General features: G+C 38.3%; 1 protein-coding gene across 6 annotated transcripts in view; it reads right to left on the bottom strand.

Moving 5' to 3' along the window:
- Positions 1-20081, bottom strand: part of nalcn (sodium leak channel, non-selective) — a 68176-nt gene that overhangs the window by 24691 nt on the left and 23404 nt on the right. For all 6 annotated transcript variants that reach the window (XM_088315029.1, XM_088315032.1, XM_088315033.1 and 3 more), the window contains 5 exons: positions 14480-14611; positions 13054-13221; positions 9106-9297; positions 7865-8002; positions 6319-6393 (listed from right to left, as the gene is read on the bottom strand). In XM_088315029.1, coding sequence (XP_088171155.1) covers positions 6319-6393; positions 7865-8002; positions 9106-9297; positions 13054-13221; positions 14480-14611 — 705 coding nt within the window. The remainder of the gene's footprint in view (positions 1-6318; positions 6394-7864; positions 8003-9105; positions 9298-13053; positions 13222-14479; positions 14612-20081) is intronic.

Below are 20081 nucleotides of genomic sequence, written 5' to 3'. Positions count from 1 at the left end.
TTGTTTTTATAGTATCCGTTGACTAATCAAAAACAATAATTGACATATTTGATTTAAAAAAAATGTTACAGCTCTCCTCTGAATGTATTCATATTAGCGATGAGTGATGACGCCTCTGACTGTTCTGACCTTCTATTTCCGTGACAGTATTGTGTTGAGCAGAACAACAGTGCTATAATGGTCATCATTGTGGATGTAATTCAAATTTCCATCGCTGACGTCGTGTTATTCAACTTCAAAGAATCAAGTTCTCCTCTGCTGATTTCAGCCACTTGGCGCACTCCATTTTGGTTAAATTGCATCACATCACAACACAATCAATCAACAAACAATTTTATACAATTGAACAAAATCTTAAGAACCATGAACCCTCCCCCCTCACCCACTCGTTAACATTTTACAATGAAAACCATTTTTTAAATAATATATGCACATGCCTGTAAGATTAATGCGGTATGGTCTTTTTTTTTCATGTAAGAAAATATCTCTGTAAACTGTTAGCAATGACTGCCATAGTGGCACAGAATCTCAGAAGCCTGCAGTGGCTTCCCAATTGATAACTGAAGGTGACATTCAAGAGATAAGAGCACTTTGTATCGGGAATTCTCTGAGGGGGAACGCTCTTTTCTTCTGCGCCCCACTCTCCGTCTACTTAGGCTTTCTTCTCTGACGCTAAATCCCTAAATAAGCCTTCGCTCCATTAAGTCCCACAAAAGGTGTGCAGCTTTAAGTTTAATTAATAAACAATCAGGTGACAACACAAGCATCTCCAAAATGCATTTGATCAGTTTGAATTCACCTTAACAAATTGTTTGTTTTATGCAGAAATTAGAATCAAAGATGAGAGGTTTTCAAACACCTAAATTATTTTACACTGATTCGGTATGTTTCTGTCACAGCTGCACAAACAGCAAGTAATCATCCTGATGAGTTTATCTCTAACTCCATCTCCTGACTTGATTTCTCGCAGCCCGTCAGACAAATACGGCATGTAGCCTGACAGCCGCATGCTCTTGCCACCACGGTTTTCCATGCAACAAGCCTGTCAGACTCAATGGGGGCGGAGGAGGGTGGATTTGGGCAATAAACAGATTACCACCGCACCAAATCTAATTGGATCTTGAGAATCTGAGGAACTCCCTGCAGACTTATTTTTTCAATAACACTACAGATTTACATGACACTGCAATATAAATAATTCGACATGGTGACCATCTATCATATCACAACTAATGCCTATACAGAGCCACATTCATTTTGCTAATCCATCCATGTTTCCTCAAGCACCTGTTAGCTGCTGCAATGAGTAAACCTCTCACTAGATGGCAGTGTAGTCAGATATAGTACAGACTTAATCTTATCATGTATGCAGTCCTAACAACTATGTCGAATATAACATGATGGTGAGTCATTTGTGGCTGTGCAAACAAGAAACCAGTAGCAGGAGTTGGACATGGATTCTTTACTCATTTATTAGTAATCAAAACATTTGTGTGTGTACAGTATAGTGAGTGCTGTATTAGATCACACGCCAAAATCAAGAAAGAATATTCAGCGTCATGAAGTGCTTTTATGCGGACCCTTTGGGTCATTAACCACTGGACTTTCCCTACCCATTTTAAAATAGTGCTTAACTTATTTGGACACTGGAAAAATTGTTTGGAATATTAAAATGTAATCAAGTCTAAATTAAATGAGGTGATGATTTTTACCTTAGTCTGGTTGACCGGTGTCCAGAACTGTTGTGTTTAAAATTAGATGGTCAATTGTAATTTAAGAAACATTTTTTTCTATTGTGATGATCATGATTATATAGAACTTTTAAAATTGATTATAACTGCCGTGCAAGTTTTAAAAAGTGCATATCTTGATTCTTCTCATCAAATATTTATTCATTTAATTTTTTTTCTTACTTGAGCCTTTTTTGCTCAACAACTTCTTTTGTTAATGGTGAGTCACACTCATTAGTCACCATTACTCAAAATTCAGATGCTTGCTTGCCTTTGTTATTGTTGAAGTACACAGATGCAATTCAGCATCTCTTTTCCTTCTGAATTGTATTGTTTACAGGCTTTTTTTTTTTTTAACTATTTCTCCAATATATCTCATGACTCATCTACCTGGCCTGAGGATGTGGGTGATTGCTACACGTTTTCTTACCAACACATGATTATCATCACCACTGTATCCTGAGGGGTAAACACCTATTTTCCCCTCAATTTGGATATTTATTGTCACAGGGTAAACATTTCAACCTATCTCTTGCACCTCCAACAGCGGACCATCAGTCTCTCCCATCACTGAAGCCCACCAAACTGTGACACAGATGATGGCACGGCAACAGCGTCCATCGTCATCTTTTCTAATACCAGACAACGACAATTACTATGGTCTTCAATGAGACAGGAAATCAAAAAAGATGCGTCACTGCAGCGTGTAAAAGCATCTTTATAGTACACCACACATAACAAGATTGAATTGGGCAGCATTTTATACGAGCCGCACATCTTCTGTGAGCATTAAAGACGTTGATGAGTGTGTGGGTGTGCGGTGAAGGCGTGTCGCTTCTGGTTTCCTCTGCTGTCTATCTACCACTCTGCTGCCTTCCTTTTATTAAACCTTTGGAGCAAACCTAATTTCACGCGCTAAATGCATTATTCTAATCAACACTGATGAGTGCATGCGTGTACGTGTTTGTGTGCGTGTGCGTGTGTGTGCTTTCAGTCTCCCACAACAATGTGGTTTAAAATGATGTTTGTTCTAGACAGCTTCCTCCCACCTTCCAAATGATAATGGATCGCTCTTTGTGCATATACACGAGAGTGATGAAGCATGGACTCAGGCCTGGCTTCACGCCATTTCACCTCCAATATGCCATGCGAAAAGTGGCACAGAAAGCCAATCAATGAGGGACCACCCAGGAGCTCGATCGCTACCCCCCCCACCTTATTTGCAATAGATGCTACCCCAAAGCAACATTGTTGATACACTTCATTCGTTGTTAATACAATGTAACCGTAGTGAATTCAAACTTTGCATGAACTGCCATCAAGACTCCTTAGGACTACTTTATCTTTTTAATGGACTCTTTATTTCCATAGTCCATTCATACTTGCCTGATTTTGACTTGACTGCGATGCAGAGGGTTGCGTTTGGCTAACATTGACACTAGCATGTCAAAGACAGGGAACTCCTTTACTTGTACACCACGCCACCATCGTTTAATTGCGTTAATATGCATAATATCATTTTATTGTACTGAGTCAATCTCAAGTCAAATAATCATGATTATTATTGCTTCCGTGATTTTCCAGCTCATCAGGAAACAATGCAGTCTTAAGCTTAGCCTGATGGTGAGCATAAATAGAGAGCACAGGTAGGATCTAACATGGAGTGAGTTGCCAGAGCTGGAGTGCAACCACTTTACAAGGCAAGGACTGACTTGATTAGATAGAACGCAATGGCTGCTTAAGTGCCCTTTACAACATGCATGTTACTTCTTGCAGTTTGTTCCGAAGGCGCTTTTATGAAGTCAACCTTCGCTCTATATTGAGCTCTTGAGTCATGAGGTGATTCTGCAAATACCTGCAGCCAAACAGGCTTTTTGGCCCTCCTGAGGTGTGCATTTTTAATAGGGCATGACTCACAGAGATAGGCCTTCTACTGATGCTGCAAGAATGTTCTCACAGCATGCTGCTGACCTATTACACTTATAAATAAAAAAAAAAATTAAAAAAAAGAAAATCACAAGTAGCATCAGCCAAACTTCACGTCTCGTCAGCCATCCAACCATTATCCAAGCCGCTTATCCTTATAAGGATCGCGGGCGCCTATCACAGATGTCTTTAGGCAGTAGGCAGGGTACATCCAAAATTGGTTACTACCCAATCACAGGGCACACAAAGACGAACAACCACTTGGGTTCACAATCACACCTAGGGATAATTTTGAGTGTCCAATCAACCTACCATGCTTGTTTTAACTATCTGAGAGGAAGCCGCACCCAGAGAAAACCCAAGCAGGCCCCGGGGAGGGTGTGCTAACCAGTCATCCACCGTGTCTACGTACTTCATATCTTGTGAATATAGCCAAAGGAAGCTTGTGCACAGTAGTAGTGGACATATTATGTAATGATCATGAATAAGTGTTATTGGAGATTCCATTTTGCTGCGGTGTAATACAACTACAAAAAAAAATAATAACACTTTGCTTTTGCCTTAGCAAACAATATAGAAAAATGAGTTGATAAATGGCGCACTGGCAGTATGCATAATTGTGCAGGTAAGCTTTATTGCTTCACGCTTGACTGCACATTTGAAATTCAATTTCAATGCGCCACACTTACACACACACTTTTTACGCACGCATAGCATTGTATGCTTCAGATCTTTCACGGGTTGGATCGTAATACAATGGCATCCAAGTGGAGCTGACATGTGTGACCGGTTTTCAAATAATGCTTCCACCGAATATGGAGCGAAATGAAGGACATGAGATGTTAGGGTCAGATTTACTGGGATCACCAAACACACACACGCACTACACACGGCTACCATTTTTAAATTATATTTCCCACATGAAATGCTCACTGTTATTTAAATCGTACACAGACAAAATCCAATGATTTTCTTTAAGATTACCAGTAGTCGATTTGTTGATTTAGTTTCTGTATCACCGCTGCTCTGAACATGGCCATTTTTAATGTATTTATCATAGATAAACAATAATCTAACAATGGATTACTGTGCAGTCATCTTATACTATAGTAGTGAATTGTAATGGTATGAGGCATTTTCAACAACCAGTAAATATCCAAAACGTGAAGACCATACACTTCTTTGAGGGCTATTATCTGGTTTTTCTTCTTTTTCTTTATCACATTTTCAAAACATACTGCATTTACGTCAAATTGTGGCTGGGCCTCAAATAAATGCTGCGCCCCAATTAGTTGCCGGAAGAGTCATTCAGTTTAAACAAATAAGTGTCTTCCTTTTCTATTTAGGACAAAAAAATGGGACAGAGTATTTAAGGAAATCCTTATGTTATATGTCAGAAACACTGAGGGAAACGAAAGTTTAGTTCTGCCTCTGTGGGTTATCTGGCTGGTCTCCTAAAAAGGTAACACATGCTTTTCCTCCTGCAGCACCATTTGGTGCACTTTGACTGGGACGGCGTGGTTCGGTGGGAGAATGGTCATTTCCAAACCTCCAGGTTGTCAAAGTATCCTTAAGCATGATACTGAACCCCCAGTTGCTCCTGACGGTATGTCATCAGTCGGTAGATGTGACAGCGATTTGAGGGCCTTAATAGGGGGAAAGGCACGATACAAGTGTAAGACCATTTACTTTATAAAGTAAGTCCTCTGGTTGTGTGAAATGTTACTTACGTATGTATTTCAAATATGTGTTAATATAGTTCTAGTTCATTTTTTTTTGCGTTGTCATGAGTGTCAATAGTTCCAGGAATTGAACAGGGCCGTTACGGCGCTCGGCAGACTCATACATTGAAATAAACTCACACAAACTTCAACAGACTCACTTTTCAACACCAACTCAAATAAAGTAAAATGTAATATTACAAAATTCTATTTATTACCTTAAAATGTTTTTTTTGGGGGGGGTGATAACCTTTTAATCATTTTAAAAACTTGCACACACACCCTGGGAAGGTTAACTGTAGTAACCTATTGTTCACGTGCACACATTAAATAATTAACTGCTGAGACCATTTGAACTGCTAACCAAAACATCAGCACTCACTAAAACATTAAAACACTCTCTAAAATAATTTAAAGTGCTGCTTCTTACCAAATGCTGTGATTTTCCCATGAAAAAATTAAATATTATCAAACAATATGTGGAGACAATTTGCAGTAATACTCTTAACACTGATAAATATTAATCCCAAAATATACATCTTCCACCTTCTTGGCTCAATAAATGGATTTTTTTCTTTTTTTTTTAGCACTCACTGCACTACCAGCTGTAATGTTCTAGTTAATCCACAATATGACAATGATTTGCACATGAACCTAGAAGCATCTATTGAAGTTGACCTGTTGTGTCTGCGCATGTGTGTGCGGGCACGGCCGCTAATTAGCTCTGCCCACTTGCTCAATCCTCTGGAGATGAGGAAAGGGCGAGAGGCCCTGCCCACATCTGAATACATTATTTAGTTCTGTCACTCTTCCCAAGCTGGCACCAGTGAAGCACTTAAATAAAATATTGCAGTGAATGGGAAATGGAAGTAAGAACAGTGGAAAGAGAATATTATGCAATGTGTGTGCTCGTTAAGTAAAATTCTGATCCAATTCCTTACCTGTTTGAGCTTTTTCAAGTCTTCATCCAGCTCAAGATTGTCCAATATAACCGCAACAAAAAGACTGAGAAGAATCTAGAAAGCCAAGGAAGTGAACACATGACTTTATTACATACGTAGAATTTGAGGTTTTTCTTTTTTTTCCTTTCAAAAGCACAATAAGCCTCCGTAATTCAGAACGAGCCTATGGGGTATAAAGTCAAGCTACAAAAAAAAAAAAAAAAAAACTCAAGAAGTCATGCCAGAGAAGATAAATGAAATCTGTCATTTGGGTTTAAAGTAGCCATTTCGGGTCATTTTCGCCATTTCCAGGGCTTCAAAATAATTAATTCAATTTGCTTCTCGCTGCATCCTCAAAGACATCCTGTCTGTCTAGGATGAGGAGCTGTGAGTCACCAGGACACGACCAATACTAGGAGGACAAACACTAAAATGTCAGCACTTCTCACGTCCGCAGCTGATTGGCTGTAAAGGTTGGGGAAGCATAACAGGGTGATGAGGCGGTAACTAATTAAATGCCTTTAGATAAGAAAACAATTCATGATGCTTGCCCGCCACTTGCTTGCTTTTACTGCTTACAAATAATGTTCATTCAAATTAAATGTCACCCTCTTTTTCCTATGTTAATTTTATTTTGGTGAAGTCTGCTTTTGTGGACTATTTCTATCGTTAAGAACTTATTTTAACACTTAAAAATGTTGGATTTGAAAATCAATATGGGTTGATGTATTCACCAACATTTTTGAAACCGACTACTTGGGTACAGATTAATGCAAAGGGTTACCAGTTTGACATACACTTCTCAGGCAACATTGGGTTAAATCATTGGTACATGTCATTTGGTCAAAAGTAAATTATAATCACAGATGGCTTTGTCTTCCTCAATGTATTTTTGACCATTATTATTAGTAGTAGTAGTAGTACTAGTGGAAGTATTATTATCATTATTATGTCATGTCATTATCCACACAGCTTATTCTGTGCAGGATTGGGTGCTGGAGCCTATCCCAGCTGACTACGGGCGAAAGGCGCACCGCACCCTGAAGAGGTCGCCAGCCAGTCACAGGGCGGACATAGACTGAGTGGGAACTGAACCCACGCTGCCTGCACACAAATCAGGCGGGTGTACCACAACACCATCAGTGACTGCATTATTATTATTATTATTATTATTAAAACCTGATGTGGTAGAGAAAAAGCGAGGGCCGATTGGGCATCAGTGCAAAAAAAAAAAAAAGCTAGAAAAGTGAACTTGCATCTTTGAATAATTCCTCAGTGGTAGTTCAGTGATAAATTACAATGAGTATTATTTTCCTTATAAAGTGGTTATAATTCAGATACTGGTTTTGACGATAACATGTCAGAAAATGGGGAAAAATACTGATCATTGTTTTCCAAATTAAAAACAGATGGACGCAAATGTCTTATTTTGATCAAACACAAACTAATCAGTCAGCTTTCATGGAGGACTATTACTAGGATATAAATCATATTTAAATATTTGACACATCTAGATGAAATGGCAGCAGCACATTGAGAGTCTTACCAGGGTAGCAAACAGATGGTAGAGGATGAAGTAAATGGCCACGACTGGAGCCCACATGTGACCTACTGCGACCAAGGTCTGGTCCATGACATCCACCCAACCCTCCTGTGTCAAGATCTGGAACATGGACATGAATGCCTATGGGCAAGGAAAACAAGGAACAAGGTGAGAGTGTGAAGAGGCTCAAGGGCAAAACAAGGTGAAGATGTAATGCAAATAATGCTTCTTGCTAACCGCCTTTTTCCACCCTGCCACTGTGAGATTTAGAAACATAATCATCTGCTGCAGGTACAGGTCAGAGAAAGCTAGGACACCGATACGCGCCTTCTTCAGCGACAAAAAGCATCCTCAAGTCCCTGCGACTTACTCCCACCGTCCAATCATTGCAAATAAGGATACAACCTACAGGTTGGTTAGCGCAAGAAGATTCAAACATGACAAATGTGTGGGAGTGAAGCACAAGCCATACAGAAGAGAAAATATTGGAGGGGCTTCTGTTTATGAGCATACCAAAGTGAAATGTTGAGGATTAAAACAAAACTGTTTCTCAAAAACTTTACATTTACATTCCAACTATCATTAGCCTCTGAAGTCCATAAACTATTTGTCCATGAAACATAGCACACATATCCAAATTGCTTGTCAGAATTACAAGAATAAAGTGAAAAAATTTAAGAAAAAAATGAAATCACAATTTCCCAATAAAAAAGTCTAATTTGTAAAAGTAAAACTGTCACATTATGAGAAAAACATAACTACAAGAAAGCAAAATATGTTTTTTAATGAAATGGTTTTGTTTCATATTGAACGACTCAATGTTCAGAGATTAAAGTTGGAAACACATAAAGGACCAACGATTTTACAAGAATAAATTCGTAATCCCAATAATGAAGTAAAAATATGATGAAAATATCGTTTTCCTACAAAATAAATTATCAAAAATAAGAATAAAGTTGTAATATTACAGGATAAGTCATGAATACAAAACTGAAGTCAACATATTGTCAACATTATTATAAAAATGAATGCAATGTGTTTTATAAGTAATTATAAAAAATACAAAAATAAAACAAAACATTTTTGAGAAAAAAGGTCAGAAAGTTGCAGGAATGAAAATGTGAGAAACTTAAGAAAATAAGGGCAGGGTCATTTTTATTATTTTACGTGATAATGACAATTCTGTCCTTCTGGAGATTTCAGAAGTCGGCCTTCCCCTCTCAAGTTCCTCACTGATTCCTTACCCTGGGGAAGGTTGTGAAGCGGTCCAGGTCTTCCACAAAGCAGAACATCTGCAGACTGATGGCCGACATGACGATGAGGAGGCTGGCTGTGAACACCACCAGGCTGCCTAATTTTTTACCTGGTCCAAATATCTTGTAGACAAAGTCTTCTAATGCTGGGGAGATCTTAATCAAACGCACCACTCGAAGGACCTTCGAAGGAAAGGACAATACATCTTGAATATAAACAAAATACAAACCAAAAACAACACAAAAAAACAATAAAAATGTAAAAAATAATACAATTATTCATAAAATATTGTCATTTCTGAAAATAGTTTACACTTTTTGGAAATATTAAACAAAGTCTTTGTAACTTCTATTACAGTTTATTCCAGGTTTAACTGCTGTTTAAAACAAAAGGAAAACTATTACGGCAAAATGACAACAAACTAAGAAGTGCATTCAGAGACTATTCATGCGTTTCGCTTTAACTACAAATTTTCATTTTCAAAATGTATGCCTTTTGATAGGGATTATGGTAGTATAGGAGATACATTGTTTCCCTGCTATTAATCACAAATTAAACACTAAAAGCGATGCCCCTGTATTTCTGCCAGAATGTTCTTGCCTCCTTCGCGAGCCGTTGAAATGATTTGCATGAAATGCAATTGCATGATGTATTGTAACAAATTGTCGCTGTCACAGACATCCAATTCTATATCAATATTGGCTGGAAATCAGCACACCCCCTCACCCCGCACCATTTGAAAGGTCCGAGAGGCATCCAGTGCTTCGCCTTTCTGAATGAATCAGATTGACTGAGCTGTTGACTCATGCCAGTAGTGAAGTCATTGCAATTCTGAGCACACACAGAAGGGAGGGCTCCTTTGGCTGATTAAAAATCATTCTAGGCCGTTTCAAAGCTGATAAGTGAGGCTGGAAAAGCATGCGACATTTTTTCGGACTGAAAGAGCATTTGGTATGGCGAATCACACACCACTCAATTTGACATAAAGAAAATGGAGGGGAAAAAATACCAGCTTAGCATTTAGCCTTGTGCTATTGCCGGTGCATATTTTTGGTTGCTGCCTCTTCGGGTCATAATCATTTTGAGTCTAAAATGTCATGTTGCTCTGGGACCTCCAGTAGATCGGTGGACAATTTGCAACAACCAAATTGTGAATCAGACATTCATTGATGATCATTAATGGGGAAAATAAATGACCATATCATCTTTCTGTCTGAATACTCCTTAAATAACAAGTAAGTTTTGTTTTGCTTGCCATTTATACAGTGCTGTTCATATAAGTGTGACGTGCATGTATTTTAAGTCATTATGGTTCTAACCAATTCAATTTACACAAGCACTGGGCATAAGAAAATGTCAAAGTAAAAAAAGTATCAATGTTGCAAAGCACATGAGGGCGGGTCCATCACTATTATAGATTAACAAATTGGTCAAATTAAATTTGGTACTACTTTGGAAATAACAGAGGTATTATTATTCTTCCTGAATGTGGTATTTCAAGATTATTTTGTTGTGAAGAAAAATGGACAAATGTACAATTTTGAATTTGGCCTATATATTTTTTTTTAAACATTCTGTAACACAAAACTTAAACAAGCAGCATATATTTTAGTTATTATTTTTCAATTATTTTAGACTGCACACATTTTGTCTGACGGGTTAACTTATTTTTACGCAATACTGTGTTTAGCAGTTTAAATTACAATTAAGACTTTGAGCTCTATAATTGTCGACAGTGCAAGCGCACTCGGCGTAAAAACAGGCACGTTAGGATTTTCGAGCCGTTGCAAGTCTTATTTTGCGTGTTCGGAATTTGGCAGATGGCGCTGCGCCATAATGGGTGTTCAAGCAGATCCAAGGGAATTTCATTTCGCACGGCCGTGGTGCACCTGACAATTTGCAGGCTTAAAGTAGACTAAACTTTATGCGTGCATTTTTGTGAATTTTAATTCGGTACAGGCAGACAGATTTTGAGCTACATGGATTGGGCTGGTGGATATAATTGTATTTGATATATAAATATGACAAAAGTGTGCAGAGAACCCTCTGAATCATTGTGTAAATCAATTCATTGAACACATTACTGTCATTATAATGTGAATTTTATTTTTTAAATCATCTTCAAGTGACCACTGTGCAGCCAACTTTACATTATACACCCATGGAGGTCTGCTTGCAGTTGCTTTTGCACGCTTCGATTCCCTACATAGACTCCTGTGAGTCAGTTTTTGCCTCTGCCACGTAAAAGGGAATGATAGGAGCCACTTCGATTGGTCAAAAAGCTATTCAACGGTGTTCACGCCCACAACGGCGCTAAACGCCCGTTTCTAACTGTGCACATCTGCAAAAATACGAAATGAAAAAGGAAATTCCACCAGAGCGCACAGTTAGATAGTGCTTTGTGCCACAGTTGCACTTTGTTCTTTAATGTTCTTAGATGTTAATAATATCAGTGGCTAACATATCATAAAATTGTTACTAAAACATTACCTCCACAGTGGATAAGGGTTATTAAAATGTTTTAGTGTCTTTGTTTGACCTTGGACTGTCCTTTTTGCTAATGGTGGTTTAAGGGAGAAATACATCAACCTTCAAAAATGCATTTCCATGTAGTTTGTTGAATGTGAGGAGTTAGTGGCTTATCCACACACTGAGTTGAAGGCAAAAACAAAGCAAGTTCACGCAGCTATTTTTTCAAAGTGCAAAAGCGCTCATAACCATTGCATGAAAATATGCATGACAAGTACAGACGGCAGCTGTTGAGAGTGAACCAGAGAGTCACAAGGGCAGCTTGTAAGGTTAAGGTTCATTAAAGACCCATCAGGAAGACCTTCCTTCCTCCCCCATTTCCAATTGTCCACAGGTTTTTCATCGTTGCCACACCTACAGCAAGGTCAAATGTTTAAGCACAACACAATAATGCTTTCCCTGTAAATCCACCTGTCCACAAAGGCTGCCATCTTGAAATTAGCTGTGTAAAAGCACACAGTGGTTCATGATAAAGACATAATTGGTCCAAGAAACAAAAGGGTGCATACAAATTCAGCATGCAGCCTGTTTTGTAGCTCTGATGCTACCATAGATGGGGGAAAATTGACGGGTTGACTATCATCCCCACTTCACATCGGTGCAATTCAGACAGAATATTAACATGGCAAAAAGGGAGGAAAATTCTAGCTTTTACAGACAGGAGACGGCAAAATTGGTGGATTTGTCATGTGCCAGAAAACCTGTCATTGATCCTGCCCTTTACATAGAACCCAGCAAAGTGGGATATTGCATGCTCTGTCTGTCACGACCCAGAGTTCGTGACCTTAGGGCCGGCTCAGCTCCTACACATATACCATGACAGACTTATAGTGTCTTTATCACCGCAGACGCTGGACCGATCTGCCAGCTGATCTCCAGATCGATCCTCCCCTCACTCCTGAACAAGACTCCAAGATGGGGCAGGATCGCATCCCCAAAACATAGAGGGCACTCCACACTTTTCCGACTGAGGAAAATGGTCTCTACGGAGGCCGAGAAAGGTCACAACGACTGCAAACTCCGCAACACAACAACACTGAACTGCAGTGCTATTGCAAAAGCTACAAAGGAAGTGCCGAATCAAAAGCCACAACAGAAGGGACCAAAACTCCTGTGGGATCGGAAAGGACGCAAAGGTGGAATAATAATGTTAGAGCTTAACAATTGCAAAGTAGACCTTAACATTTGTGATTACCTTAAAGGCTTAAACCTTACGCCCACATGATATTATTAGCCACAGAATATTAAATTACATTTCTCTTTTAAATTACAATATATTTTCAGGTGACCTCCGCTATTCACAGGACACCATGCAAATCTGCAACACTGATGCCAATTACTCACAATTACTATTTTGAAAGACAATCCCCGGTTAGATAGTATCTGAGTATGTGTGCATAAAATCTAACCTGAAAATAGGTGAACTGGGAGTGGTAGAGATCAGGATAGATGTGCAGGGTGGTGCCCACCACCAGCAACAATTCAAACTTGTGCAGGGAGGAGCTGAAGTAGCCAGTAAAGCCCAGGCACCATATCTTCAGAAGAGCTTCCAGGTCAAACAGAACAGTAAAGGCCACCTACAATTCAACAAACACAAAAGTTAGATTTTATTCACGCTGTAACAATGTCAACTTGGATTGATTGGCTTCTTTATTCTACTTCATTTAATAAAAAAATGTCTTCAACTGTTTTTTAATGAGGAGAAAAAGCACCCAATATTAGTATACTTTCTAAATATACACAGCAATGAGATACTAAGTAAATATGATAAAATTCTACAGTGTCTGTCCCAATCTCCTTCAATTGTGCAGCTCATTCTGTTTGCGCACCTTGGCCACCAGGGATCAGTCATAGTGGTCTGATCAGTCCTACGCATACACTGCGCTGGAGGCACAGCATATTCTCTCGGCTTCTTAGTACGATATTAGTCGTTCTTTGGTGAGGATAATGAATCTATGCCTGTAAATACTGTTGTTTGGTCTTGTCCACATGTTTTGCAGCACCATTTGTTTTCACATATTTGTTATTTGCAATAATATGTTCCTCCACTACTCTAAACGCTGTATTCTAATTAATATTACATTTATGGAAAAATAATTAAGCAGAAAAATCTTCTTGTTTTTATCCATCTTTTGGGTGTGGCATTGTGTCCTCTCCTGCTACCTGCTGTCAACTGAAACTGACATCAAAGAGTCAACACGATAAGCTTGCAAATGCTACATGTTTTCTGGAGTAGTGTTTGCAAGGCACGCATGTGGGCATTTTGACAGCAATTTCATTCTTTCTTGGTGGAAAACAAAGCAGCATTGAAATCAAGAATGTTTATATATTATATAGGTTTCCTAAATGTTAACCTTTGAAAAGAGTATTCCTTTTCCTATTATTTCCGATAGGAAAATTGTATATGAGCTCTGAACAAAAACATCATTATGCCAACCGTAGCGGTTTCCTTTCTACATTGAGTACACACAGTCATATATTATATATTAAAATACTAAATCCCATTAAAATACCAAATCCCATCAAAATGCCCATTAATTACCGCACATGAAATCAAGTGGAGCTGTGTGGATTTATTATTTTAAAATTTACAACCCTGGGACATCTACATATCCCATAATGAGTTAAAATAAGTGGCATGGACAGGGCAATGCAGCACTCTGCACAATTAATCCCCCCTCATCAACCCAACACATTTAGTTGGAGAAAAACAAACTGAAAACGGAATGACAGCCTGGTATTTGGATTGTAGAAAAACAAAATCAGTCCTGAATTAATCTTTAAAATGTGGAAGGATTAAAAAAAATGTGAAAAACCGGAAAACAAAAAGCTTACCTCTGCCAGGTAAAACTCATCATAGTGCCTGCGGTGGTTCTCGCCTTTGTAATAATTGCTCGCAGCAACGATCACGTCAACGGCCACCATACTCAATATGAACATGTGGAATACGGATGAGCGCATCAGTTGCTGTGGAAACAAAGACGTGTGAATTGCGAGAAGTGTCATTTTAATTTGCCTTCCATTGAAGTTCAAGTTTTGGCTTCCATGCAAACCAGCCAAACAATATGGCAAGAATATATTATATAACACACGCAGGATCCATATGCCATCCATATGCTATGGCGGGTATTGGAAAATGGGCAAACCAGCAGGAAGACTGTAGGAAAACTCAAAGCAATCAGAAAGATTTTTTTGAAAACAACATGCAACCAGGCAACTAAATCAGTTTGTATTCACACTGGCGGAAACGAGAGGAGAAAGGGGCAATCACTGTGTGTTATTTCTCATGGGATGCGCTGTGGAATTGAACGCCTACAACAACATCACAAGATGGAAACAATCGGGACCCAAATAAAAAGTGATGGAGTGAACACACACGCACGACCACACAGACGCACACACATATACGGCACTTGTTTAGACAAAAAGGCGAAACTGTCTGTGTGTTGGTTCGAAAACAATTAAACAGATGTGATCACGACCTTGGATGGACTCCGTATGAGTGGCAAGAGGGGGAACAGCTTGAGAGTGGGTGGATTGGCTCACCCTAACAAAAATATGGACTGCTTGAAAAAAGTGGAAGATGAGATGTTTAGGGAGACCAAATAGGCCCAAGGGACTGGGACTACTGCCACCAATCCACCTACACAGCAGAAACATTGATCTAATGACAAAATCATATCTCCACTTTTATGGTTTAGGTTTTTTAACATACTATGCTGCATGTTTTTCTGCATGAACATTTAAAATGTGTAAGCCACCCAAAATACATGTTTTATAACAAACTGGAGTACCACCAGTGGTCTACCAGAACAGTCCATCAAAGCACATACTTGTGCTTCAAAGCACTACTCTCCTAATCACAAAAAAGGAAGACAAAAGCCACTCACTGTTATTTTGTTTTAATGAACCAAGATTTTTAAACGTATTTTGACGAGGTGAGTGACAATGAACGTATACTTTGGATGCATCTACAAGCAGACATAGAACACCACTACAGTGGACCCCGGCTCTTCACAGGGATAAAGACCAGATGGCCTGAGAATAGAGAAAAATTTATATAAAAGAGACGCTCATTGTACCGCATTGATTTATTTTTTTAACCCCAAAAATATTAAGCAGGAATATTTCATGCAGCATTTACAGTATTAATGTCACCAATGTACTACTCTGTTTATTCATTTATTTGTTTGCAAATAAGTCTCACATAGAGGTTAGGCGTATTAAGATTGGACAGGAAAAAAACAATTTGACATTTCCAGGAGCAAGAAACTTTCCCCCATTGGTCTTTTTGCTGAAATTAATGGGTGTACGTGCGTGTGTGAGCAGGCCAAGGTTATTTTAGTTAACAAAAACCAATGAAATAACTAAAATTGATAAAAACATTTTGTTAACAAAATGAAAATAAAAATTCATTTAAAAGAACGAAAACTAACTGAAGCTACATTTTACTTTTATAAAAACTATAATCATAGCGAAAATGTCCTTCGTTTTGGTTTTTGGCAATTAATTTAATACTCGAGCCCTTGGGGTTGATTTTAAATGTAAATATAAAAAGAAGAAGGTCGTACAATCGTCTGGGAGTTGTAGTCCCGTTAATGTGCGTTGCACAGAAGCGACATCAAGAGGCAGACAATATAAAAGAGCCAGCGGATGACATTGCTCCTCGGAGACGAGTTTGTGTGCGCCTTTGGGTCGAATGGCTCACCTGCTCTCAACCCAAAATGCAAAACACAAGGTAAAAAGTGCTTTTGGTTTCAGATGTGAAAAAAATGTAGACAGTATATAGAAATAGTACACTGTAAACTGGGTTTAATTCTTCTCAACAAGAATTCAGATCACGAATCCACTTTAGAAGATAGCAACTTGGCAAACAAGGCATCTTAGCTCCATTTGATTAGGGTACATGCATCTAACTTTCAAAGTGGCGTCATGCACTACACTTGTTGTAATTCAAATTCTGTAGACTGTCCAACTGTAACCTGTCCTATCAAAATGTTTTAAAAATTATTTTAAGTTAAATGATTACTACAGAATACTTACCATGGTGATTTTCAAATCTTGCATACGAATAAAACTAAAACGGTATCTTTAAAACCAAAAACTAATACTAAAAATAAACTAAAACGAAGGGTTTTTGAAAAAACTAAAACTAATAAAAACTAACAAAGGCATTAATTTGTTCAAGTGGACGATGCATCTGATGATTATGTGACAAAATAAGAAGCCAAAACATACAAAGAGAAATGTCCATTCCTTTAAAAGTAATATGTTGTAGATTTTATTTTAAGATGTCAAAATCAATGAAATTCTATAGCAATGACACAATATAATTCCTCCTCTACTGTCGTTCTGCCATTGTAAAACCCACTTTCACTTGTTTCACCTTTTTTTGTTGTTGTTGTCTAGGGGAGAGACTTTGAAACACCTGGCACAGTACAAGGCAAGCACATGCACACCATCAAAAAGTGAGACCGATTTCTAACACTGAACTTTGTGACCAACGTGTCATGCACTCAGCTTTTATTTGCTGTGACTGAGAACACCACAAACCCGTTTGATGGATTTTGCTGTGTGAAACTCATTCACACATTGCAGAAAGCTGCAAATAATGTATTTTATTATTTTAAGTAGCAACCAGTGAGGAAAAGTGTTATGGTCATCATAAAATTATAGTGTGACATAGGAGGAGCAATGTCATTAATTGGTTAACGTACAATTTCTTGAACATAACATCCGACAAAGCACCTCTAAGCTCGAGATGTGTTCCCATTCTGTTGCATTCAAAAGTTTCACTTTATTTTTATTTTATGTAGTTTAGATTTTACAGTTGCGTGTGTTTATACACACATTATATTTTAATAGATTTTATTAGTAAATAAGTGTTTTATAGTGGTATATTGAGATTAAACTACAAATTAAATTTACAGTATATCCTATGGGAATTGTTTTTTTTCTGTTATTTAAAATATAGTGATTTTTGCTACAATTGGCACAGTTAGTAGGCATTTATTAAACAGTGTATTTATGACTAATGACCATTTGACCAAATTTCCTTAATACACAATTGATAAAATCAGCAATTCTTCAATAAACATATCACATTTTTGAACAACATTAAACAATGTTACATGTATATTAAAATGTATGTCAACTGAAAATGGAGCAAGTGTGCAGGGGCTAAATTGCATGAGACTGGACTCATTTCTAGAACCTAGAAAATTAGGGTGAAATGTTTTTTTGTCCTTATGATATTCTGATGAAAGTATGTCGCAGACATGTTATTAAGACACCTGTCTGATGAAAGTATGTCACAGACATGTTATTAAGGAACCTGAAATTTGTTTTAAATTATTGGAACTTGGCCTGCAAAGTTAATGAATTTTTGATCCCACATTAAAACAACTAGGAAGTCAACCAGCCGCACGCAAATGATTGTGTTCGGGTGGTTAGTTATCTATTTGTTTTGACATCAACATTAACTAGGTGCTTGTTGATTGTTCATCACTGACTTTATGCTTAGTTAATTCACCATTCCAACGGCCATCTTCTCAGTGCGACATAAACTGGGATCCAGCGAAACTAAAGAGTCGTGTTCATAAATCGTGTCTTGATGTAATTTACTGTTAATAATGGAATCATCGAGCGGATTTATATGTAATACCTGGAACATTTCCCGCGGCTTCGACCACAGATGCAGGCTTATACAGACTGATGGCTTCTTCCTCCGGCTCCGTCTGTTCGCTCACAATGCCAAAGAGAACAAATGCTCTTTTCTGCCTCGACTCGAGACAAGTGTGACACGTGTAGCATTAGGCCACCAGACGGCTTCTCTTTGAAGTGACTTACTGTATCTTTACCTGATCTATCTCTTCAATCACCAACATTCAGGCACTCTATTAGATACACCCCCACAATGTAACAAGATTTAATAAGACCTGCATGAAAAAGGCTACCTTTCTAAAGATCATACAGCTCTGTTATGAGTGTCACTATATTTATTAGAGATGGGTAATTCAAAAGATCTTACTGATCGATTATTGGGGAAATTTATGATCAAATATGGTGCGCCGTTACAATCGAGGGATTGCAAAAGCTCTCTCTAAATGTTCCTCATTTCATTATTGTAAGTCTTTCATGTAACAATAAAAGAATTTACCAAATGATTGAGAGTCTTTAGGAAATAGAACACAAACGGAATAGTGTGTAGTAATTGAAGACTTTTGTTGTATTCAGATAACCTTCATTTATGTATTTGTATGTGCATATTATACTTTTGTATTTTAATTGCCACTATTTTCACACAGCACACATCTGCAATTCATCCATCCATTATCTGTTCCGCTTCTCCTCACAAGGGTCGCTGGGGTGCTGGAGCCTATCCCAGCTGTCTTTGGGCAGCAGACGTAGTCCACCCTGAACTGGTTGCCAGCCAATCGCAGGGCACGCCAAGACAAACAACCATTCACACTCACAATCACACTTAGGGACAACTTGGAGTGTTCAATTAACCTACGAAGCGAGTTTTTGGAATTTGGGAGGAAACCGGAGCACCTGGAAAAAAAACACGCAGGCACAGGGAGAAAATTAAACTCCACGCAGGAAGGGCGGAGCCGGAATCGAACCTTGCACCTCAGTGAGCCGGGCATGCTAATCAGTCACCCACCGTCATACAATAAAATGATAATAGTTTTATAAATAAGTTACCGCTTATACTATCGGCATATAGACTATTGATTAGTGATACATATGATAGCTCACTTTTGCCCAGACTGTCCTATCATTGCCTGATGTTGTAAAAATGCATCTTGGAATTTTTGACACTGATGTTATTATTCTTGTGTCCTGACACCATCCACGTTTCTGGATACTATTCTGCTGTGTTAATTTCTAACTCTCTCCAAGTGTCAATGAAAATATTGGAAAAGTTAATGGATTTTTAATACAGCTCTTGAATTGTGTCTAATTAAATGTTGGCAGAAGGTTATGACGAACATGGTATAAAATCCGAATGACATTGAGGATGGCGGTGTATGTAAAACCTTTACTGGGTTGTAGGCGATCTATCAAAGCAGCAGCAACAACAACAGGCCGACCTTGGGATCTTAATAATATCCGCTTTGCTTATCCATATCAGTCTCCTTTTCCTGTCTGGCTATTCAGACTTGCGCATATCCACATTATGCCATGTCTGAATTGAATAAACAGTCCCATTCATATCCACGATCACTGTTTCACTTTGTGTTCATTTCCGGTGTGTGTTGTGTCCCGATTTAAAGAAAAAAATCAACAAGCTACAGTTTGCACTGCCCCCCGCCCCCGCCATAGTCAATCTTGATAACACTGGGATTCATTTCCTCTTTCATCATCTTTCTTTATATCTTCTCGTTTATGCAATCTGAAGCTACATTCAAAAGGATACTTCGTCAGCACATGG

This window comes from Idiotropiscis lumnitzeri, chromosome 14, assembly GCF_059441095.1.
Source record: "Idiotropiscis lumnitzeri isolate Australia: NSW breed Sydney's pygmy pipehorse chromosome 14, RoL_Ilum_1.0, whole genome shotgun sequence".
Classification (NCBI taxonomy): Eukaryota; Metazoa; Chordata; class Actinopteri; order Syngnathiformes; family Syngnathidae; genus Idiotropiscis; species Idiotropiscis lumnitzeri.
Note: the sequence above shows the minus strand (reverse complement) of the source record. Positions and strands in the feature narration are given on the sequence as shown.